The sequence below is a fragment of the Thamnophis sirtalis genome, unplaced genomic scaffold (genome assembly GCF_051295495.1).
Source record: "Thamnophis sirtalis isolate CommonGarterSnake01/CBP01778 unplaced genomic scaffold, rThaSir2_p1.2 scaffold_6, whole genome shotgun sequence".
Taxonomy (NCBI): Eukaryota; Metazoa; Chordata; class Lepidosauria; order Squamata; family Natricidae; genus Thamnophis; species Thamnophis sirtalis.
Genome location: NW_028261386.1, coordinates 54,013,950 through 54,033,044, shown reverse-complemented (window position 1 = coordinate 54,033,044; position 19,095 = coordinate 54,013,950). Strand labels below are relative to the sequence as shown.

The window sequence follows — 19,095 nt, the reverse complement described above, 5'->3', positions numbered from 1 at the left end:
AATCTAGAGACTATATTTTTCAGTTCATATTTCATTATCAATGAATGTTTAAAACTTATTTTATCTTAGTTATATAGTAATACTGTATGTTCAGGGTTGGTACAGGTGAAAGTAGAGCATACAATGAAACTCCTTAAATCCCATTGACAGTGGACTGTCAGCTGCCTGATAATAGCAGGATGGTCCCCAAAGAGAAAATTAATTGCCAAATTGGGCAACAAAGATAGTGAAGAATCTGGAAAACATAAGGCATATTTAGGTTGTAGTTTAGCACACTAGGCCAGTGCTTAGTATTATTGATCTGCCTGTTATATTCTTCTCTTTTTGTACTCAGTCCTATGCAAGATTAAATGGAAATAGACCCAAATTCTGTCTAGTAAGACTTATGCCCCGGTAAGGATATTGGAGTTATAAACTTTAGAAGTGCTTAACTTACCTTTTAAGTTATACCTATCACTACATGTTTAGCCTATCAGGATATTGAACTGGGTTTGTCTAGTCTAACAAAAAGAAGAATTAAGGGTGACATGATAGCAGTCTTCTAATATTTGAGGGCCTGTCACAAAGAAGAAGGGATCAACTTATTTTCCAAAATACCTGAGGGTAGGACAAGAAGTAATGAATGGAAACTCATAAAAAAGAGATCCAATCTAATCCAAATTTCCTGACAGTGTGAACTAATCAGTCAAATGGTTTGCTTCTGTAAATTGTGGGTGCTCCATCACTGGAGATTTTAAAGAAGAGATTAGAAAGTCTTTTGTTTGAAATAGTATAGGGTGTCCTGCTTGAACAGGGAGTTGGACTAGAAGATTTTCAATGTCATTTCCAAATGTTATTTTGCATTCTGTATATGATATTCTCCCTCAATTTTATTTCTGGTTTTTTTTTTAGTGCACAGGCTGCAGCCAGCTGACATTCAAGTGATAGCAGCACTTGGTGATTCAATGATGGTATGTCCACATTTTCAGTAATATTGTTATTCTAAGAATCTAAGAATGTCAGCTTATTAAAATGACATCAAGCAGAATATTAATCCTGAATATTTATTAATTGAAAATTTATAATAGGCCATTATAGCTGGAGCTATGAAATGTGGTATGCAACTTTCAGTATCCAAGTAAAATGGTGAATACCTGCCTACTTTCTTTAGTAAATGAAGGTTTTCTAGAATATTCCTCCATGTTGCTTTTGGTATATTGATAGTATCACCTCATCAGTGACCATTACCCAGATGTTAGCTTTTTGATTCTGTAAGAAATGATAAATTACTGTTGATTACATTTTATTTTTTTCTATTTTTAACAGATTGCTGAAGGCGCTAAAGCAATTGGTTTGAATGATATCAAAACAGCTTGGAGAGGACTTTCCTGGAGGTAAGTGTTTTTTCCCCAAATTTCATCCATGTTCAATTAAAAGTCTTCTCCAAAACTGCTTCTCTCAGGTGTGTTAGGACAGCAAGGCCTAGAATTCCTAACTGATAGTCCTATTATCTGGAGGGTAAAGTTAGATAAAGCAGAAGTAGAATATAGAACCAAATGTGCATGGTTGAAAAGTTCAGGTAATTATAGATATGAAAGAAATGAAAAAAAGCTGCATTATGGAAAAGTTCTACCTACGTCATATTTTCATGCCCAAGCATGCAGTTTGATCTTTCTCAACCACTTATTAAGGGATCTGTTAACAATGTGCTGCCATCTGGCAATCTTTAGTGTGGCTTACATTTCTATCACAAACTGAATAAATAGCTCCTGATCAAGATTTTAGATAATTCCTAAGTCATTAAGCCTCCACTAGGAGTGACACAAAGCAATGATAAGAAGCTTGCCTAATCCTTATATGTATGTAATAATACTTACATTAGAAATATTATCCCCAATTCTCATCTACAGATTTCCTTCCTTGCATATCTTTGTGGAATGCTGATCATTTGGTCAAAAAAGCTCAATTCTTAAGAGAATGATTGTTATTATGCTGGCATTTGGAATAAAAATACAATGATATAATGCCTGTTATTAAATTTGTATCTTGATATGTCTTGGTACATCGAATGCACAAAAATAAACAGGGCTATATTTTGCTGTTTATGCTAATTGTATGTGTTCTCCAATTGTTTCTTCAGAAATTATGGCAAATATTTGTTATTTAAAATAATCTGAAAACTTTGAAAATAAAATTTGTACATGCCTAATAGTTTATTTTGGAAGATACCGTATTTTTCCCCCAAAATCTATCTTCTCTTTTCCACAGTTGTTCTCTCTGACAGATGGTATGTGCTGGATGTAGTATTAACACCACTGATCAATTTTTATTATTCTTTTTCAAGCACTGGAAGTGATGGAAGCTTAGAGACTCACACAACATTACCTAGTGAGTAGCCCAAAATACATCAAAATACAAAATAGGAATAGACATAATTAAATCTGAAATGTATTTGAACTATGAATTATTGCTTTCAACAATATAGCAGATACTGTATGTTTGATGGGGTTTGATGTTTGCTGTCCTGTTTCTAAAGGCTTCCTAGTTGTGTCCTGACTTCCAGGATATGCTCTGAGTTACTTCCCAATTTTACTCCTCACTCTCTACCTGCCAAGTTATCTTATGCCATGTCATAGGCTTGTAACTTGTATTTTCTTTCCCCCTCAATCACTAGGTTGGCACATGCTCTATAAGGCTGTGTCTTTTCCTGTTGTTTTTCTTCCTCATGGAAAACTTTATTTTCCATGCAAAGTATAAGTATGTTTCTGTCTTCATGGGCAATTTGGAAGGGAAAGATTGGCAGGACCTGGGGAACCTGTTCTGTTCTTATGGTAGGCTATCTATTTCCCTCTGTGGTTGCATTGCATTCGTGTGAGTTGTTGCTGCCCACTTCCCTTGTTCTCCCTTCCATATAATCACAATGTCTCACTCTGTAGGAATTCTGAGAACTGTAAGTTTCAGGGCAAAGATGGAGGAATTGGTACCATCCAATAGAAATTTGAAGAAACTATCTCACAAGTATCCCATAGAATTTTATACTTTTGGACTTTCAAAACTAATAGTCTCAAAGAGGTCTTCAATAAAATATTGGACAGCTATTTGCTCAGGATGGAAAAAGATCTCCTGCCTTGGGCAAGGGACTAAAAAAGAAGACCTCTTTCAGCCCTATAATTGTAGAGAATTTGGTGGAGATACATTGCTGTCTCTCACATTCTAATAATTTCAATCCTATTTTGCTCTATATGTGAAGATGTTTATGAATTTTCACCCATTTCTACCAGTCAAATTTAATAGGCATCATTATTTGTAACATGAAGAGACCATGTTCTATCTGATTACCATGTAGCCATTTAAATGAATTTCCTCTCTGAAACAGAGATGACCCTTCTCATTTAGTAGTGTAGTGATAGATAAAAACATAGCAATTCAAACATAGAGTTTTACAAACTAAATACTCATAGCTATCTAACATCAACTAGCATTCAGAAGACATGATGAAAGTCCTTAATTTCACAATACATGGGCAGATTTCAACTGGGAAACTGTGAACCTCCTAGCCCAAGTCAAGTTCAAAAACACTAGAGAATTTTTAGAAACCTGGCCTTTGGACAAATCAGTCATCAACAGGCACATAGAGATAAACAAGATCTACACATCATTCAAAAGAGACAAACAAAAATCAAAAAAAGGAAACTAAAAGATCAAAACACTACCTTACTAGTAATCAATAGCCAACTAAAGAGAGATTAACACCAAGATTAACATTAGACCAAAAATCAAGAAGCAAATAATACCCCAATCATGAAACTACCAACTCAGACAAACAGTAAACAATAACCTGACAAGGAACTACCAAGAACACTACAAGCGACGCTGGCAGGGAAGCCACTAGTATATAAATAGAGACCAAACTCCACTCATTTCCAGCATTGATAATGATATCTGATTTAATAATGAAACTTCTAAAGAAACAACCAATCTCAGAGAGCATTAAGAATCCCATAGCTATATTTTTTTCTAATAACTATTAAGAATAATTAAGAAAACCTTTGTCAAATGTGAACTAACTTTCAATGATTGTAAGGATTCAGAACCCTTAAAAGCTTTAAAAATCAACACTGGGAATGAGATGCTAATTCTTATTTACTGAAGAAACACTGATGTTGAATTTCTCTTTCTCTGTCAGATATTTTGAAGAAATTTAATCCAGGCCTCATTGGTTTCTCCACTGGCACCCAAAAGGAAACTGCTGGGTTCAATGTAGCTGTGGGAGAAGCCACAACCTGGTAAGTTCCTGTGGAAGATATTTGAGCAAGGAAATCCATGACTGAAATAGTACTGGAATATTTAGCTTCACTAAACCAAAGCATATTCCAAAACTGAGGGCTTTTTCTTAAGATTAATCATCCCACTAGTTGTGGGTTATAATCAACTCTCCAGAATTCAGCATGCAAAAGTATCACCTGAATAAAACTTTGGATGAACTTGCTGGGGAATTAGAAGATTGTAAAAATCCAGGGAGCCAGTTACCCACCGCATGAAGTCATTTAACAAACTGATAAAAATAATGTCCGAATATATTATAGAACAAAGCAATTTAAAATTCATTTAGACTCCTACTCTGTTCTTCATCAGAGTTCTATACCTACAGTACCTCTGTCACTATTATTTAGTAAATCATCCTGAAAACTTTGAAGAATGCAACATAAAAGTCTTAATACATTTTTAAAAGTCTTATATAACATACTTGAAGGCTATGTTACCAGATTGTGCAACAAACTGACTTCCATTAACCCAGTTCTTTCTAAAGTTTTGCCATAAGGAACAGAACAGTAGTTGCTGTCTTCTTGTTTTTATTTTTTTAGGAGATCTGATGATATCAAAATGACTATGCAGAAGGCAACATTATCATACAAATATCACAGTTTTTGTTCTAATGCATAAAACAAATACATATGTCACACATGTTTGATCATTTGCTTTCCTGTCTTCTCTATTGCCATTGTCTATGATCTCATGCTATGGGCCAACAGTTTCTCAGATTTTTCAAAACTTATGATTCCAATCCTTAAGGCAACTCTGTGTTGTCCCAAATGTATTTCTGTTCTGTTTTTTTTTCTTAACTACTTCATTTGGTAAAAACTGAATCCTGGCCAAACTCAACTGATTTCTATAATTCTGTCTGCCTTGGAAACATTTGAGCCAGTAGATGCCAGTTCTGGTCTTCTAAGCGGTCATCCATTGCTGGGCTGAGAGCCAACAAAGCAGAATTAATTCTTGGCAGACTCATGAACCTATATTCTGTTGGTATAGCACTGCAGTTTTAAGATGTGAGTCTTACCTCATTAAGTCCATAACTGCATGTGTTTTTCATAGGCAATTTAACTAAATTATTCCCCCATACTTTTTTCTGCGTTTCATCTCAATCTTCCTATGATATTAGTCTGGTGTAAAAATCTAACCATAATCTTCTACCATTCAACCTTTTATAGTATTATACCTGTTCGCATGCATTTGGCAACCCTAGACGAGGTTCCCATTTGATCACTTTGTGCCAAACACTAAATTGATTGCAGAGGGAATTAGAGATTAGACAGCATGACTGTGAAAAAGTCACTGTTTCCAAATACTGCCTTGAGAATGTAAAGCTTTAAATTTCTGTGCAGGCTGCCAGAGCCAATCCTTCCACAGAATAATTGATCAAAGCTTCTCTGCTCCTTGACAAGAAGGAAGGCTGGTTGGCAGATGGATGCTGTCTTGCAATATGACTGTTCACCACGGCATCCACTGTTTCAGGGAATATATATTGTTTGCTGGTTTTGTTTATGAAGAGTTTCTTTCCCTATACACACAGACAAATATTGCTCTTGGGTTGATAGTTCATAAAATAAAGGGAAGAAGCAAAACCACCAAAGTGAATGACCTTTGGGGAACTTAATTTTTGCAAATTCCCAGTTTACAAAATGATCTGGTCCTATTAATTTATTCATTAAATTTATCTCCTGCCTTTCCTTCAGGAAATTAAGATGATATATCGTCCTGATCTTTTTCTCCTAACAACATTTCTATAAACCAGATTGGGCTGAAAAACAATGTAGTTCACAGTTTCCCAAAGCCCACTGTGGCACTCGAAATTGAATTACCTTTTAACCTTAATACACTTCTTCAACAGTTTAAGCAAATACCTATCATCTTTTAAATAAAACCTACCTTTAAAATATCATATAATATCATTACTTAAAGGAATGGGGGCACTCCAGTGGTGGGTTGCAGGTGGTATGTCCTGTTACGGGCATACTGGAGCCTGCCTGGAGCACTGGGTACCGTTCCAGTATGGTGCTCTGGAGGGCCCACCCGCCTGCCCAAGCTCCTTACCTGTCCTTTAAGTCTTTGGCACTTCCACACACGCGCATAGCTCATACGGCGCCTGCGCAATGCTTTGCCGAGCAGCTGGAGCATCACGGAGGCTTGCGGAGGTGTCCCAGGCAGTTACAATGCATGTGCGGGACACACACATCCATGTGGCCGATGCCGGGCACATTCCAACCGTACCGGTTGGAACAGGATCGGAACTCACCACTGGGGCACTCATTGCTTTTTCTATTATCAATTGTTAGTGGTGGTTTTCACACAGCCAGTTAGCGCAGTGTAACAGACATACATTCATTGTAGTCCCTCTAAGCCATGCCTACCTATATCCTTAGTCTGGTTCACAGATAATGCTAAACATTGATGTGTTTTATTTGTTTCTAGCTTAGCATAAAAGCAATGCATCTGTTATGGCATTGCTGAATGTAAAAACCCAATAGCTGGTTCAACAAACCATAGTTTGAAACCCTTGCTTTGTACTTCATGGAGTTGTTATAAAGATAAAAGTTGGAGAAGAAAAGCATCCTGAAAATATATTTCAGGGTTTGGAATCTGAAGCAGAGCTAATTCGGTTTTCAACCAGGGCTGCGGTAGACCTCAGGGCCAATTCTAATCAGTGATGGAAAATTACATAAATCTGATCATTCAAATGCATAAGTAATATATGTTAAAGCAGAGAAGTCATGCAAAAGTAAAGCTCCTATTTTGTTAGGTGAAAAACAGCTTCCTGCCATTTTTCATTTCATGCAAGAGGACTCACAACTTTCGTGAATTACACACTCCCCAGATACATTGCTTATTTCAAAATGTTGGTTGCACAAGAAGGTGATTTATTTTCATCTTTGTTGTTTTGGTAATGATTGTTGACAGCTGGAGAATGATTAGAAGTAACTCTTCAAGTCACACTATGAACTTCCTTTGGGAAATCCCATTTCATTCCCACGATACAGCTCACTCATAGTTTATTGGTTTCATTGAGTCTGCAATTTCAGGGCGTTTGTTAGACATTTTTTCTTCTTTGTTTCTCTAGGAATATCTCAGCCCAAGCACATGAATTGGTAGAGCTCATGAAAAGGAACCCAGTAAGTCTATGCATTTTGGAAACCTGAAGAAAAATCTAGAATCTTCTATGTTAAAGTAGTTTTCCACATAATTGCACACTTCAAGATAATAGTTATGGTCAAGATTCTGAAATCATTATAAAAAGATTCTAATTCCCTTTTCATGTAATATAAATTAATTATTGTATGAACAATATAACAGGTTATTGTATATTATGATACTAAGATTATATTTGCTGCTGAAAATATCCACAGATAGTCCTAGAAGATGGTAACAAATAGGCAATATTATCTTATTTATTTTTATTTAATGTTATCCTACTTTTATTATTTTTATAAATAACTTGAAAGGAAAACATACCTAATATTCTTTCTTTCGCCTATTCTCACAACAACCCTGTGCCGTGAGTTGGGCTGATAAAGAATGACTGGGCTAAAGTCACTCAGTGACTTTCATGGCTAAGGCAGGACCCAAAGTTTCTTGTTTCTAGGCCAGGACCTTATCAAATTGATTCTCCCAAGTCAATTTATCTGCTACTTATTTATTTTTATTATACTGTACATTAGTCCTAAAGTTCACCTTAAGCAAAATTTGATTACATTTAAGGCATCTCTTTTTTACGTTTTATTTTTTGAATCTACCTTTTTTTACACAATAAATACACAATAGGTGTATTTAAAAATTAATATTACATAATAATATAGTTTCTAGCCTGGAGCCAAACACTAGACCAAACTGAATTTATGGGAAGAATCATGTCACCTAATGTAAGATGGAAAGAGACAAGGAAGAATGCCTTTCTTAACCCAGATATTAGAATATGTTTCTGAATGAAAATAAAGCATAACATGTATGCCAATTTAACACTTTGCAAAAGAGCAAAAGAGATTTATTCCTACTGCATTCCCAAAAGTGCTATGGTGGGATCTCTAGATGTGGTTTGGCTGTGGAAAGCAGCCGGGATGCCAATGGATCAATGAAATCAGTGAGGACCAAAAATTTACTTTTGCTCTTTGGATCCAAAGAGATCTCTAATCATGAGAGTTTTTCATGTCAACATGTAAAAAGGCCAACCCCCCCAACAACCCCAAAACAAGGGGTGGGGGAGAAGAGGCCAAATTCTAGCCCATCTTTCTAACTTCAGTTCTTACTGCATGACATGGCAGGATCTTTCAATCATCATAAGTACTACCTTCCTATTTGTGTCTGATTGCAGTTTTACATTATGGAAAAGTAATAAGCTGCAGGCATGTCAGAAACTGAAGTAATAATATTGTTTTGTGTAAACCAGGTGCAAACTGAGTTTTCTTACTGTAGAAATATGCCCCCTCTCTACAGTATTCAGCAGGGGAAGACAGTGGTTTATCTTGCTTTTCATGTTGTTGCTCTGTGCTTCTTTGAAATCTTAATTTCATCAGTCACTCTGTCTATTGCTATCCATATACTAATCTACATCCATATACTAATGTACATTCTGTACATTTCACAGGTATCCATTACACTAAGACGCCTTAGAACGTGGCCAAAACTTCTGAGCAAGTGTATAAGTCTTTAAATTTAGATTAGGCCTGGTTTCCTTTCTGGCTAATATAAGGCACTTAGGAAATGTTGTAGAAAGGGAGAAAAAAGAAAGTTACAGGATTGCTGGAAGGTTTGCTGTAAATCTGACGGTTGGGGAAGGTGTGGGTTGATTGATTTTTATTTTCTGCATGTAATTTGAATTTCATCTTAATTTATTCTTGTGAAGATTAATCCTATCTGAACAGAACGCACATAAACAGTATCTGCATAAAGGGTGCTACAAAACTATTCTTAGTATAGGGACCATAAGAAATGTGGACAAAAAGTGGCACTTTAAAATGTCTGACATTGTGCTGGAATCCGTGAGGGAGTCTACTTTGTAAAGTTGGCTCCTTCAAGATTTGCAGTGCAGTAACACAACTTTCAACTCGGCCTGGATAAGTAGTTTCAGTACTTATCAATGAGATAGCTGAGATACAAAGGACATAGGGCACTATGAGAATGGTAAAGCAATGCTTTAATGCAAAAAAAACCCCACCCCATAACTAATTCACTTTGAGCATGGAATTACCTCAATCTTGATTTCTCAAATTTAGAAACTTCTTAATTCTACTATGCATGCATTAAATGAAAACATGAAGGACAGATAAGAAACATGCTCTTACGTAGTCTGTCCAACTTTCATATAACTTGTTTTCCCTAGATCTCTGAATGTCAGAGGCATTGCCAGATTTTTTTTTTTAATACAAACTATTTACGGCTGATTAGAGAAAGAGGAAGAGTTGAGAAACATCCTGCCCTTCATCCATTTACTTTGAGAGGGGAACCTGGGAAGGCTTCCAGGAGGGGAAAATGGCAGAGAATGCCATTTTGATGCCTCTCTTTCAAAAAAAAAGGCTATGTGTGATGCTAAAACAAAGAACTGGGACAGGGTGGTGAGCCTGGACAAGGAGAAGCTGGAGAAGATGCCTCTGGGTGCTCTGGAAGGCAATTCCTCCTAAGGAAATCCCTAGGTACCTCATGAATAGAGTGCCAGGAGCCAAGTGAAAAAGATCAAGCTGACAAACTTAAACAGAGCCTGTAAAAGATGCTGGTTCACCCAAACGCCACTTCTGAGAAAGGGATCTGGGCTTGGGGCCTAATGCTATCACTCTGTTGGCACCACATTTTGTGCAGCTCTGAAACAAAAAGGCAGAGCATTTCAAAACTCAGGACTTGGTTAACAGATGTTGAGAGCTTTCTACATAATTGTACATTTGGTTATCTATGGCAGCATCTATCCCACCTGGGCTGAGCTCAAAAAGCTAATCAGGATTAGTTTGGGATAGCACCTAGGTGGAAAATATTAGGCAAGAGTGGAATGATGAAAAAAATATTCCCAGAAGAAGGCAATAACAAATCATTTCCATATTGTTATCCACCTCCCTCCCAAAAAGCACATGCAAGTGTTCATGTTGTCAGAAGGAGTGGACTTTTGCACTAGCAAAGATATGTAGAAAAAGGGAAATAATTTTCCTTTTTTTCATTTCCATGTCTCCTTTCATCTCCCTCTTTCTCCCTAACTCCACCTCCTCTTCTTTCCACTCTGTGTCTGATTATTCCTGGGAGCAGCTGAGTGGAAACATTGACATTTGAACAAAAGTCAGAATAACTGCTGGGTGCCCAGAGATCATGATCCCTGATTACAAAACAGAAAGAAGTGATGTCAAACACTGCAGGCATCCTTTGAAGTAAATGCAAGTCAAAGTAACAGGCCAAGGAAAGAAATTCAATTAATGAGACAAGAAATCAGCAACATTTACAGTGATTTCCAGGCCAGATTTTCCAGCACTGCTTGCGTTACAAACTTGTTGCTCTAAAAATAGCTCTGTCCATTCCTTTTTGTCTCGCATATTACAAAACTTTTTCCACAGAATTACAGCCCTCAGCGTTTCCAATAGTTGGCTGGTCCATGACGTTGGCTAAGTCCCAGTCTCAGGAATGCAAATGGACCCTCTACCACAAAGCATTCCCTTCCTTCTTTCTAGTATTCCTGGCAAGAATTCTCAGTTTTCATTACCGAAGAAATGTTTCTGCATCTCCTTCCTTTATTTGTAAACCAACATGAAAGTACTACAGTCTTTAAAAACCCAATCTCTCATATCCATTGTGAATTGAAGCCTCTAGTATGGAGGAACCCAGAAAATCCGTCCGACTTTTCTTTCAAATGCATTACCATTTGTCAAATATAAGGAAAACAAATCTGGCATTATTTCTTCTTTGGTGACTCTTGGCTGCTGTCTCCAATGTTCAAGCAGACTACCCCTCTCCAGACAAAAGAACACATTTCAGCCTGTTTATTTCTATAAGATCCAATAAAAACATGTTAATTTCATGGATTTTACAATAGCCAGTGGCAGACATGTTGTTGTGTTTATATCCAGAATTAATGATTTCCCCATTCTCCCGTGCTTATAATTACTATTTCATATATTTTGATAATATCAATTTCTATAAGTATAGGGAAACATTGCAGTTTCATTCAGTCCATCCTGTTCCACATGCATTGCTTCCATTTCATATGGAGGGTTTCCCAGAAAGAGAAATGTGGTCAGCCAATGGGGAACAATTGAAAGGTTCACTTGACTAAATGAAAATATTTGAGGTTGGACTAGAAGAACTGCAAGGTCCCTTCTAACTCTGTTGTTCTGTTCTATTAATGGATGATTCACAGAGTCAAAGGCTTGAGAGCAATATGTGTTACTGATAAATAACATTATTAAAGTGAAACAGATAAGCTTTATAAACCACTTGAAATAATTTCTATGTCCTTGGAACAGACTTGAGGCCACAAGTTCTAAACATGACCAATAACAATCTCTATAGTTCCAAGGAATAGATTTGAGGCAAAATCACTTATCTCTTATTATTCACAAAGAAATTCTAACATTTATAATATTGGATCCCATTTCCTTTATTCTTCATTAGGACCTGAACTATGAGGAGGACTGGAAGTTGGTTACCATCTTCATTGGAGTCAATGACCTCTGTCAACACTGTTTAGATAAGGTATACAAGCAGAATACTCGTAGCTAAACTGAGAGAGAACTGATAATTTATTAATTATTTTATTAATTATTTTTATCTCACTTTTATTACTTTATAAGAGACTCAAGAAGCAAACATGCATAATACTTCCTTCTATTTTCCTTGCAACAACTATCTTTGAGTTGGGTTGGGCTGAGGGAGAATGTCCGCTCCAAAGTCACCCAGTTGGCTTTTCATGCCTAAGGTGGGGCTAGAACTCACAGTCCCCTGGTTTATAGGCCAGCACCAAACTGATTTAGCTATTTTCAGACATTCACAAGAATCCTCTGTTTATTTGCGAAGTAAAATTTGAAAAGAGAACGAATTGAGAAATCAAAACATATGGAATACTTTTTAAAAAATAAAATCTCTGAAAAAAATCAAAAGAAATAGCTGTTCTGCTACAAAACAGAAGAATCTTCTATAATGTTGAAAACCAATTTGGATTAATTAATCATTTTTGTATATGTACCATAGGATATTGAGATTCTATAGAATAAAAGTACAAATTTATTTTAACAAAAATCATTTTAACAACAATCATTTATTTTAACAAAGTTCATGTTGGAAAAGACCAGCAGAGATTCAGATAATAATACTTAAATTTTCTGTTTGTGAACTTTATTTTCAATGTGTAAAATATATTTTTGCACATTTCTGAATAATCATGAAAGCCTATTTCAGATTTTGAATATTATTGCAGATTACATATACTTTCTTTCCTGACTTACACAAACATGATTTTGTTTTCATACGAGGACTCTAAATTGGCTTACATTCCTTTTAATTGGTCGAGGCAACTAAGCTGCTTTCTAGCAATTTTATAAAACATTAAAATATTCTTCCCATCTCTGTTCCCTCCAGATGTGTTTTGCTGGTGGGCTAAGGCTGCATGAAACCAATTAAACAAACTATATAACCATAAGAATAAGAGCAAAAATTAAACATGAATGGAGAAGCAAAATACATAGTCAATATTTCTATTGAGCACTACTGAAATTCAAATTAAATAATATTTTTTACTCTGCCTAGAAAGGATAGGGCTGCAATACAGCGTACCCTGTATTAGAGCACATTCCTTTAGGAAGGAATTTTAAAAGAAGGATTATTGTGAAAGGAATGCCTTATCTTGAATTGATAGTACTTTAACATTTTTAAGGAGTTAGGTATAGGGATGTAGTGGCTAAGATGCTGAGCTTGTCGATCAGAAAGATCAGCAGTTCAGCAGTTCGAATCCCTAACACTGCATAATAGAGTGAGCTCCCCTTACTTGTCCCAACTTCTGCCAACCTAGCAGTTTGAAAACATGTAAAAATGCAAGTAGAAAAATAGGAACCACTTTTGGTGGGAAGGTAACAGCGTTCCATGCACCTTTGACATCTAGTCATGTCGGCCACATGACCACCACAGAGACGTCTTCGGACAGTGCTGGCTCTTTGGCTTTGAAACAGAGATGAGCACCGCCCCCTAGAGTCGGGAACAACTAGCATGTATGTGCAAGGGGAACCTTTATCTTTAAGGATATAGGTAAAAACTGGATCATCAGATTGTTATTATCTGTGATAATTATAATAATGCCTCATAAATACATGACATTTTTGTGAATATAAAATATACTCTTATATAGAACTCAGTCGAATCAAGCTGTTTCATGGACATTCCATATGGGTGAGCATTAGGGATTGTCATGAATAATCTGGTATTCTATCTTCTGCAGGAAGCATATTCAGTGGAAAAATATGTAAACCACCTCCAGGAAGCTCTTGATATCCTTTACAAGGAGGTAAGAGCTTGAGACACTCTAGATAGTTGAATTCCTGCCACCTCTATTAAATGTTGCTTACTTCCCTTGGCATTTCCATGATTATTTTCATTGCTATCATTCTATCTAAGTAGCTGGCATCAGTCCAAACATCACTGAAGGGTCATCCGGTGAATATGAAAACTAATGGTCAAGAACATGGGTGGAATTGTAATATGAGGAAAATGACACCATGTTACTATATTTTCTTCAACTCAGATAACATGAAACTGGTTCCCTAAAGTGTACTGTAAAAATAAAGACCTTTCGCTTGAGACAGCAGATGGCAATTTGTGCTGGTTTTGTGAATTTTCAGTATCCCAGTTTTTTTTTTAAACTGGTATTGAGTTATGGATAGTGGTGAAATAATTCATGAAAGGATGAAGTAGAGTTTGTTCAGTGATCCTAGGTCATAGTCAGTCTAAAATTCCCCAATTTCATCTGTCGTTATCTTTTAATTCCACTTAAAATCCTGAGCAAAAAAGAACATCAAAGCATACAGGTCCAGTTCAGCCTGAAAGGAGGCATCATGCAGCTTATTTCCTGGTAGTTCTGTTTTCCCCTTTCCTTCCCTTAGTCAAAGTAAGTGGCTTAAATGTGTCGTCTGTTATGTCTACTAAAAAAAGCTTTGAGTTGCCAAAATTCTACAGTCGTCATTAATGCCTGTAGAAAAAGCATTGCATCGTAGCAGAATTTACGTTCTGGTTGACTCAGTTTTAGCTTTAATGTAAATATCATGCATAACATGAAGTGCAATAGCTCACTGCTGTTCATCTTTTCCTACTTCCTGGTCCGTGGGTTACACAAAAGTCAGGTACATTCAGAACTAATCTGTGTATAACCTTTCTGTGTTGTTTGTTGACTAGCTTGTGCTTTGGGGGATCAATAAAGCTAGTTATTGTAATTCCTGCAGCTCCCTCGGGCCTTTGTCAACATGGTGGAAATAATGGAACTCACTGGACTGCGTCAGATAGAAAGGGAAGAATCCAAATGCATCCTTCCAGGGGTGTAAGTAAGCAGATCATGCATAGCAGCTGTACTGAATTCTATTTTTAGGGTTAATCTGTATCTTTTCATTCATAAAGCAACCACAAAGAACTTATAAATCTGTGCTCTGTCAGATACTATTGGATTTGGGAGTTGTGAAGCAGCAGATGCTCCAAATATAACATTGGGTTCAGTTTTTCTGTAACTCACATGGGAGCAGCTTCTATTGATTTCCTTTAGAGATGCAGCTACTTCAGAGAGATAACTTTGAGTTCTAGGTTTTTTGTTCAGATAATAACAAAACTGAACACAAGCCACAAAATTAGAACAGCACCAAAACATAGACTTTAAAAGTATCTTGATTAAGATATTTTCTATTTCTTATCTCAGTAACCATGTCACAACAAACTCATTATTTTTGCTTGGTGCTGTGAAACGTTTTGTTCATATTGCTAGTTTCACTCTTCAAGATAAAAACAATGTGAAGCTTCAATATTTTTCTTGGAAAGTTCCCTGGGTTTTCGATTTTCTAAAGCAGGGGTGTCAAACTTTGATTGAGGGCTACATCAGGGTTGTGTTTGAGCTTGGGTGGCCTGGGTGGGCGTGGCCATCTTGACATCATCGTGTCGGGGGCACCTGTGGTGACCCAAGTGCTCTGCCAAAAACAGGCTCCAGAGCTCCATTTTCGGTTGTGACGGCCTCCTGCAACCCTCTGCCAGTGAAAACAGACCTCAGGACGGCTGCATGTATCCCTCCCAAGCTCCCTTTTCACTGGCAGAGGCATTGTGACCGAGTCCTTCTCTGTTTCCAGGGTGGCCTGCGGACCAAATCTAAGCACCCCATGGGCCAGATCCAGCCCCCAGGACTTGAGTTTGATACCTTTGTTCTAAAGCATGAATGTCAAACTTACTGTCACGTGACGTTTTGTGACATTTTCCCCATTCATGAAGCCAGGGTATGGTGTGGTCTATGTGTGACACATCCGGCCCGTGGGTCGCCAGTTTGACTCCCCTCTAATTTAAAGGAGGGATCAATGGTTTTTCACATATTGATGGCAAGCTCTATGTAGCATTAAAAAATCTAGCCAGTAATGAAGAATTCTGGGAACTGTAGTTAAGCAACAGTTAAAGGTCCAGATGCTGGTTAGCCTCAAACTCCAATTCAATAAGTCACACAAAATTCATATCAAACAACAATAGATTTATGTGCTAAATTTGCTACATGTAGACTGACATCTTTAGTTATAGTAACAATGTACTATCTTTAGCCTAGAATAGAAGCATATTCTTCTGGTCATTATGTTATTAAGCCAACAAAGATCAAGAACTCCCATTGTCATCCAAACACAGAAAATGATTTATTTATTTATTTATTAGACTTATATACCGCTTCATAGGGCTTTCAGCCCTCTCTAAGCGGTTTACAAATTTTTTAGCAAATTGAGTCAGCAACTTGCCCCCACAGTCCGGGTCTTCATTTCACACACCTCGGAAGGATGGAAGGCTGAGTCGACCTTGAGCCGGTGAGATTTGAACCGCTGAACTGCAGATCACAGTCAGCTAAAGTGGCCTGCAGTACTGCACCCTAACCACTGCACCACCTCGGCTCTTCAATGACATTGAAACTGACATGGATCAGCATATATTAGCATTTTTTTCTAAACTCTTTCAATTTAAATTGGTTTGTACTCATCTTCTCTTTCAATGTTACTCACTTTTAGGAGCCTTTGTCCATGTTTTCTAAATCCTTGGGATAACTCTTTCAATCTGCAAGAAATGGAGATAATTAACAGAGATTTCCAGGTAAAAAGGTTCTTATTTACTTGATTCCAAGACCTCAGCCATGCATTCTTTTAAGCAAACATCCTAGGGATGAAACAAAATCTGTTATGAATTTTTTTAAAAGGTGATAGTGTGATCTACCAAAATAAAACTTATCATATCCACATGTAAATAAAATTCACAAAGAATGAGATTATTAAACCATTTCTCAGATCAATAATGCACTGCAAACAGGGCATATCTGAAAATATTACATGGAGGAGGGAAATGAATTTGGGACTGTTGACTTTAAAGACAATAGTGTGTGCATTGGCTTTATGTGCAATCTAAGAAAATGTAGAACATTTGATAGAACAAAGTGGTCTTTGAAAGTGGTATTCATATGGAATGGGTTTAGATTGCAGGTAAAGGTTCGTTCTCCGAACTTGTGGGGTGTTTCCGAACATTTCATTACCAGGCTAGGTAACATCTTCAGTGGAGTTTAGGGGATGTCAGTGTCAGTGTTCTTCTGTTTATAAGAGCTTCAGGTGTGGATGTGTCAAGTGAGGGCCTTGTGATGGGTCAACTGTGAGTCTTCAGTGAATCTTGTGACTGGTCAGCGTCATAGAGAAGTGAACTGTTGGGGGGGTTGCGTAGGTTGGTTGGTGCATGCTGTCTCTGGTTGGCTGGGCAGTTGATTTGGATTCTGAGGGTTTTGTAGATTGGTTGTAGGTCAATGTGCTTGTGGAGTGCCAGGTTTTGGTGAACTCACTAGCGTGGCGGATGATTTTTGTGTTGCTCCAATCAAACTGGTGCTATTTGATGTTGGTGTGGGTAGGGTTTAGATTGTCTTGATCTCCCTAATACTATATATGTGAATGATTTGTTTATTTTCTAAGCATGGATACTAGAAAGTAAAAAGGCACCATTGATATATGGGTGGTTCTGGAAAATCTTAAATTCATTAAAATAAACAAACAAAAGTTCTTCAGAAAGAAACCTAAATAACCTAATTATCACTGAACATGCACTGAATACTGATTAACTGCTTTAAGAAATGGGAAAATTAACCAGGAAGATCCAAAGGTGCTTTTTCAATAGGACTTTTTGGATTTTCTTTGAAACCATAACCTGAATGACTAAGGATCTCTATAGACATTTAACCCAGAAGACAAAACAGACAATGCCGGGAAAAGGCAAGGAATGGTTGCAATAGAAGCGTTCTGCAGTGCATGTATTGTTTCAGGTTCTCTCTGTAGCTTGAAGTTGGAAATTCTCAAGAGTGATGGTTTCTTGTTCCAACAGTTGCATTCTTCTTCCATATACATTCGCTCGTGACTCATATCAAACCCCGAGTTCCTTTTTCCCATTATCTTTATTTTGTGTACCAATGTCTATGTTTTTAATTTTTCTAAACACATAACTTGCAGTATGATTTATGCCAGAAATTTAATGTGACATGTCATCTGATAACACAGTTATGGAAAGTCTTACTTGAGAACATCAAAAGCAGTATCTTTCCATTTGTCAGAGAGTTATAAGAAAAGAAGACCTTTGACATTCAGGATTGTAACTGAAAATACAGTCATTAGGCAAAGCATGTTTTTTTTTTAAACAAATTATTTCAGGAACCAAATTGGGTAGTTTTCTTTGATACTACCCTGTTTATACCACTGGCTTTTCTTTTTTTTCTGAGACGCTACAAAACAGAGGACAAAGTAAGTAGAACCATCATTCCCCACCAATGTCCCAGAAAGAGTACAATTTATTTCTGTTGATCAGAGTTGAGACACCAGAGCATCTGTATGAACTGAGTTTAAGTATATAGTTTCTAGAAGGTAGGTCATGTTTGAGTTAGCATTTGTTAACTCGAGCAAAAAATGGCCTTGAAATTTACTACTGTTCATTTCCAAACAGATTAAAAGTGCAATGCTATTCAACAGTGGCCGTTATGATCAACGGGAGGATTTTGCCATTGTTGTGCAACCATTTTTCCGAAACATCTTCCTACCACTAGACAGTGTAAGTTGCTGTGTGTTGTTATTATTATATCCCAATTTGTTTTATGCTGTACAAGACAGATACACAGGGTGAGGATTACATCTTCTTTATAACCACATTATCTGCCTTGTCTGCAAGGGAAACTGCAAAACAGAGGAGCAAGAAAGCAAAACCATCATTTCCCACCATTATCCCAGAAACACACTTTAGTTCTGTTGATCAGGTTTGAGGCCACAGAGAATCTGTATCCATTAAGTTTATGGATTCTAGAAGACAGGAATTAACTGATTCTGGCTTTCAGACACAAGGAACAATGTTTAAAGATAATATGTTATACTACATATGGGGGCACACACATATACAGAGAGAAACTACTAATTTTAATTATAAGAATTAACTAGGTAGCCTGAAAAATAAGTAGTTGAATTAAAGGGAATATTAAAAAAATATTTAAAAATAAAAAAGTACTGACCTAATATGCAAGGACTTATGTGTGAAGAATTAGGGCAATGCACAATGCAATATTTTAACAAGCCCATGAAAATGATA

At 36.8% G+C, this 19,095-nt stretch overlaps 1 protein-coding gene across 1 annotated transcript in view; it reads left to right on the top strand.

Annotated features, from left to right (window-relative positions):
- PLB1 (phospholipase B1) overlaps positions 1–19,095 on the top strand; it is a 102,515-nt gene that overhangs the window by 69,398 nt on the left and 14,022 nt on the right. Inside the window, exons 44-53 of the mRNA XM_087717892.1 lie at positions 892–950; positions 1,306–1,373; positions 2,324–2,367; positions 4,166–4,265; positions 7,379–7,430; positions 11,899–11,979; positions 13,715–13,780; positions 14,712–14,806; positions 16,506–16,587; positions 18,463–18,567. Coding sequence (XP_087574018.1) covers positions 892–950; positions 1,306–1,373; positions 2,324–2,367; positions 4,166–4,265; positions 7,379–7,430; positions 11,899–11,979; positions 13,715–13,780; positions 14,712–14,806; positions 16,506–16,587; positions 18,463–18,567 — 752 coding nt within the window. The remainder of the gene's footprint in view (positions 1–891; positions 951–1,305; positions 1,374–2,323; positions 2,368–4,165; positions 4,266–7,378; positions 7,431–11,898; positions 11,980–13,714; positions 13,781–14,711; positions 14,807–16,505; positions 16,588–18,462; positions 18,568–19,095) is intronic.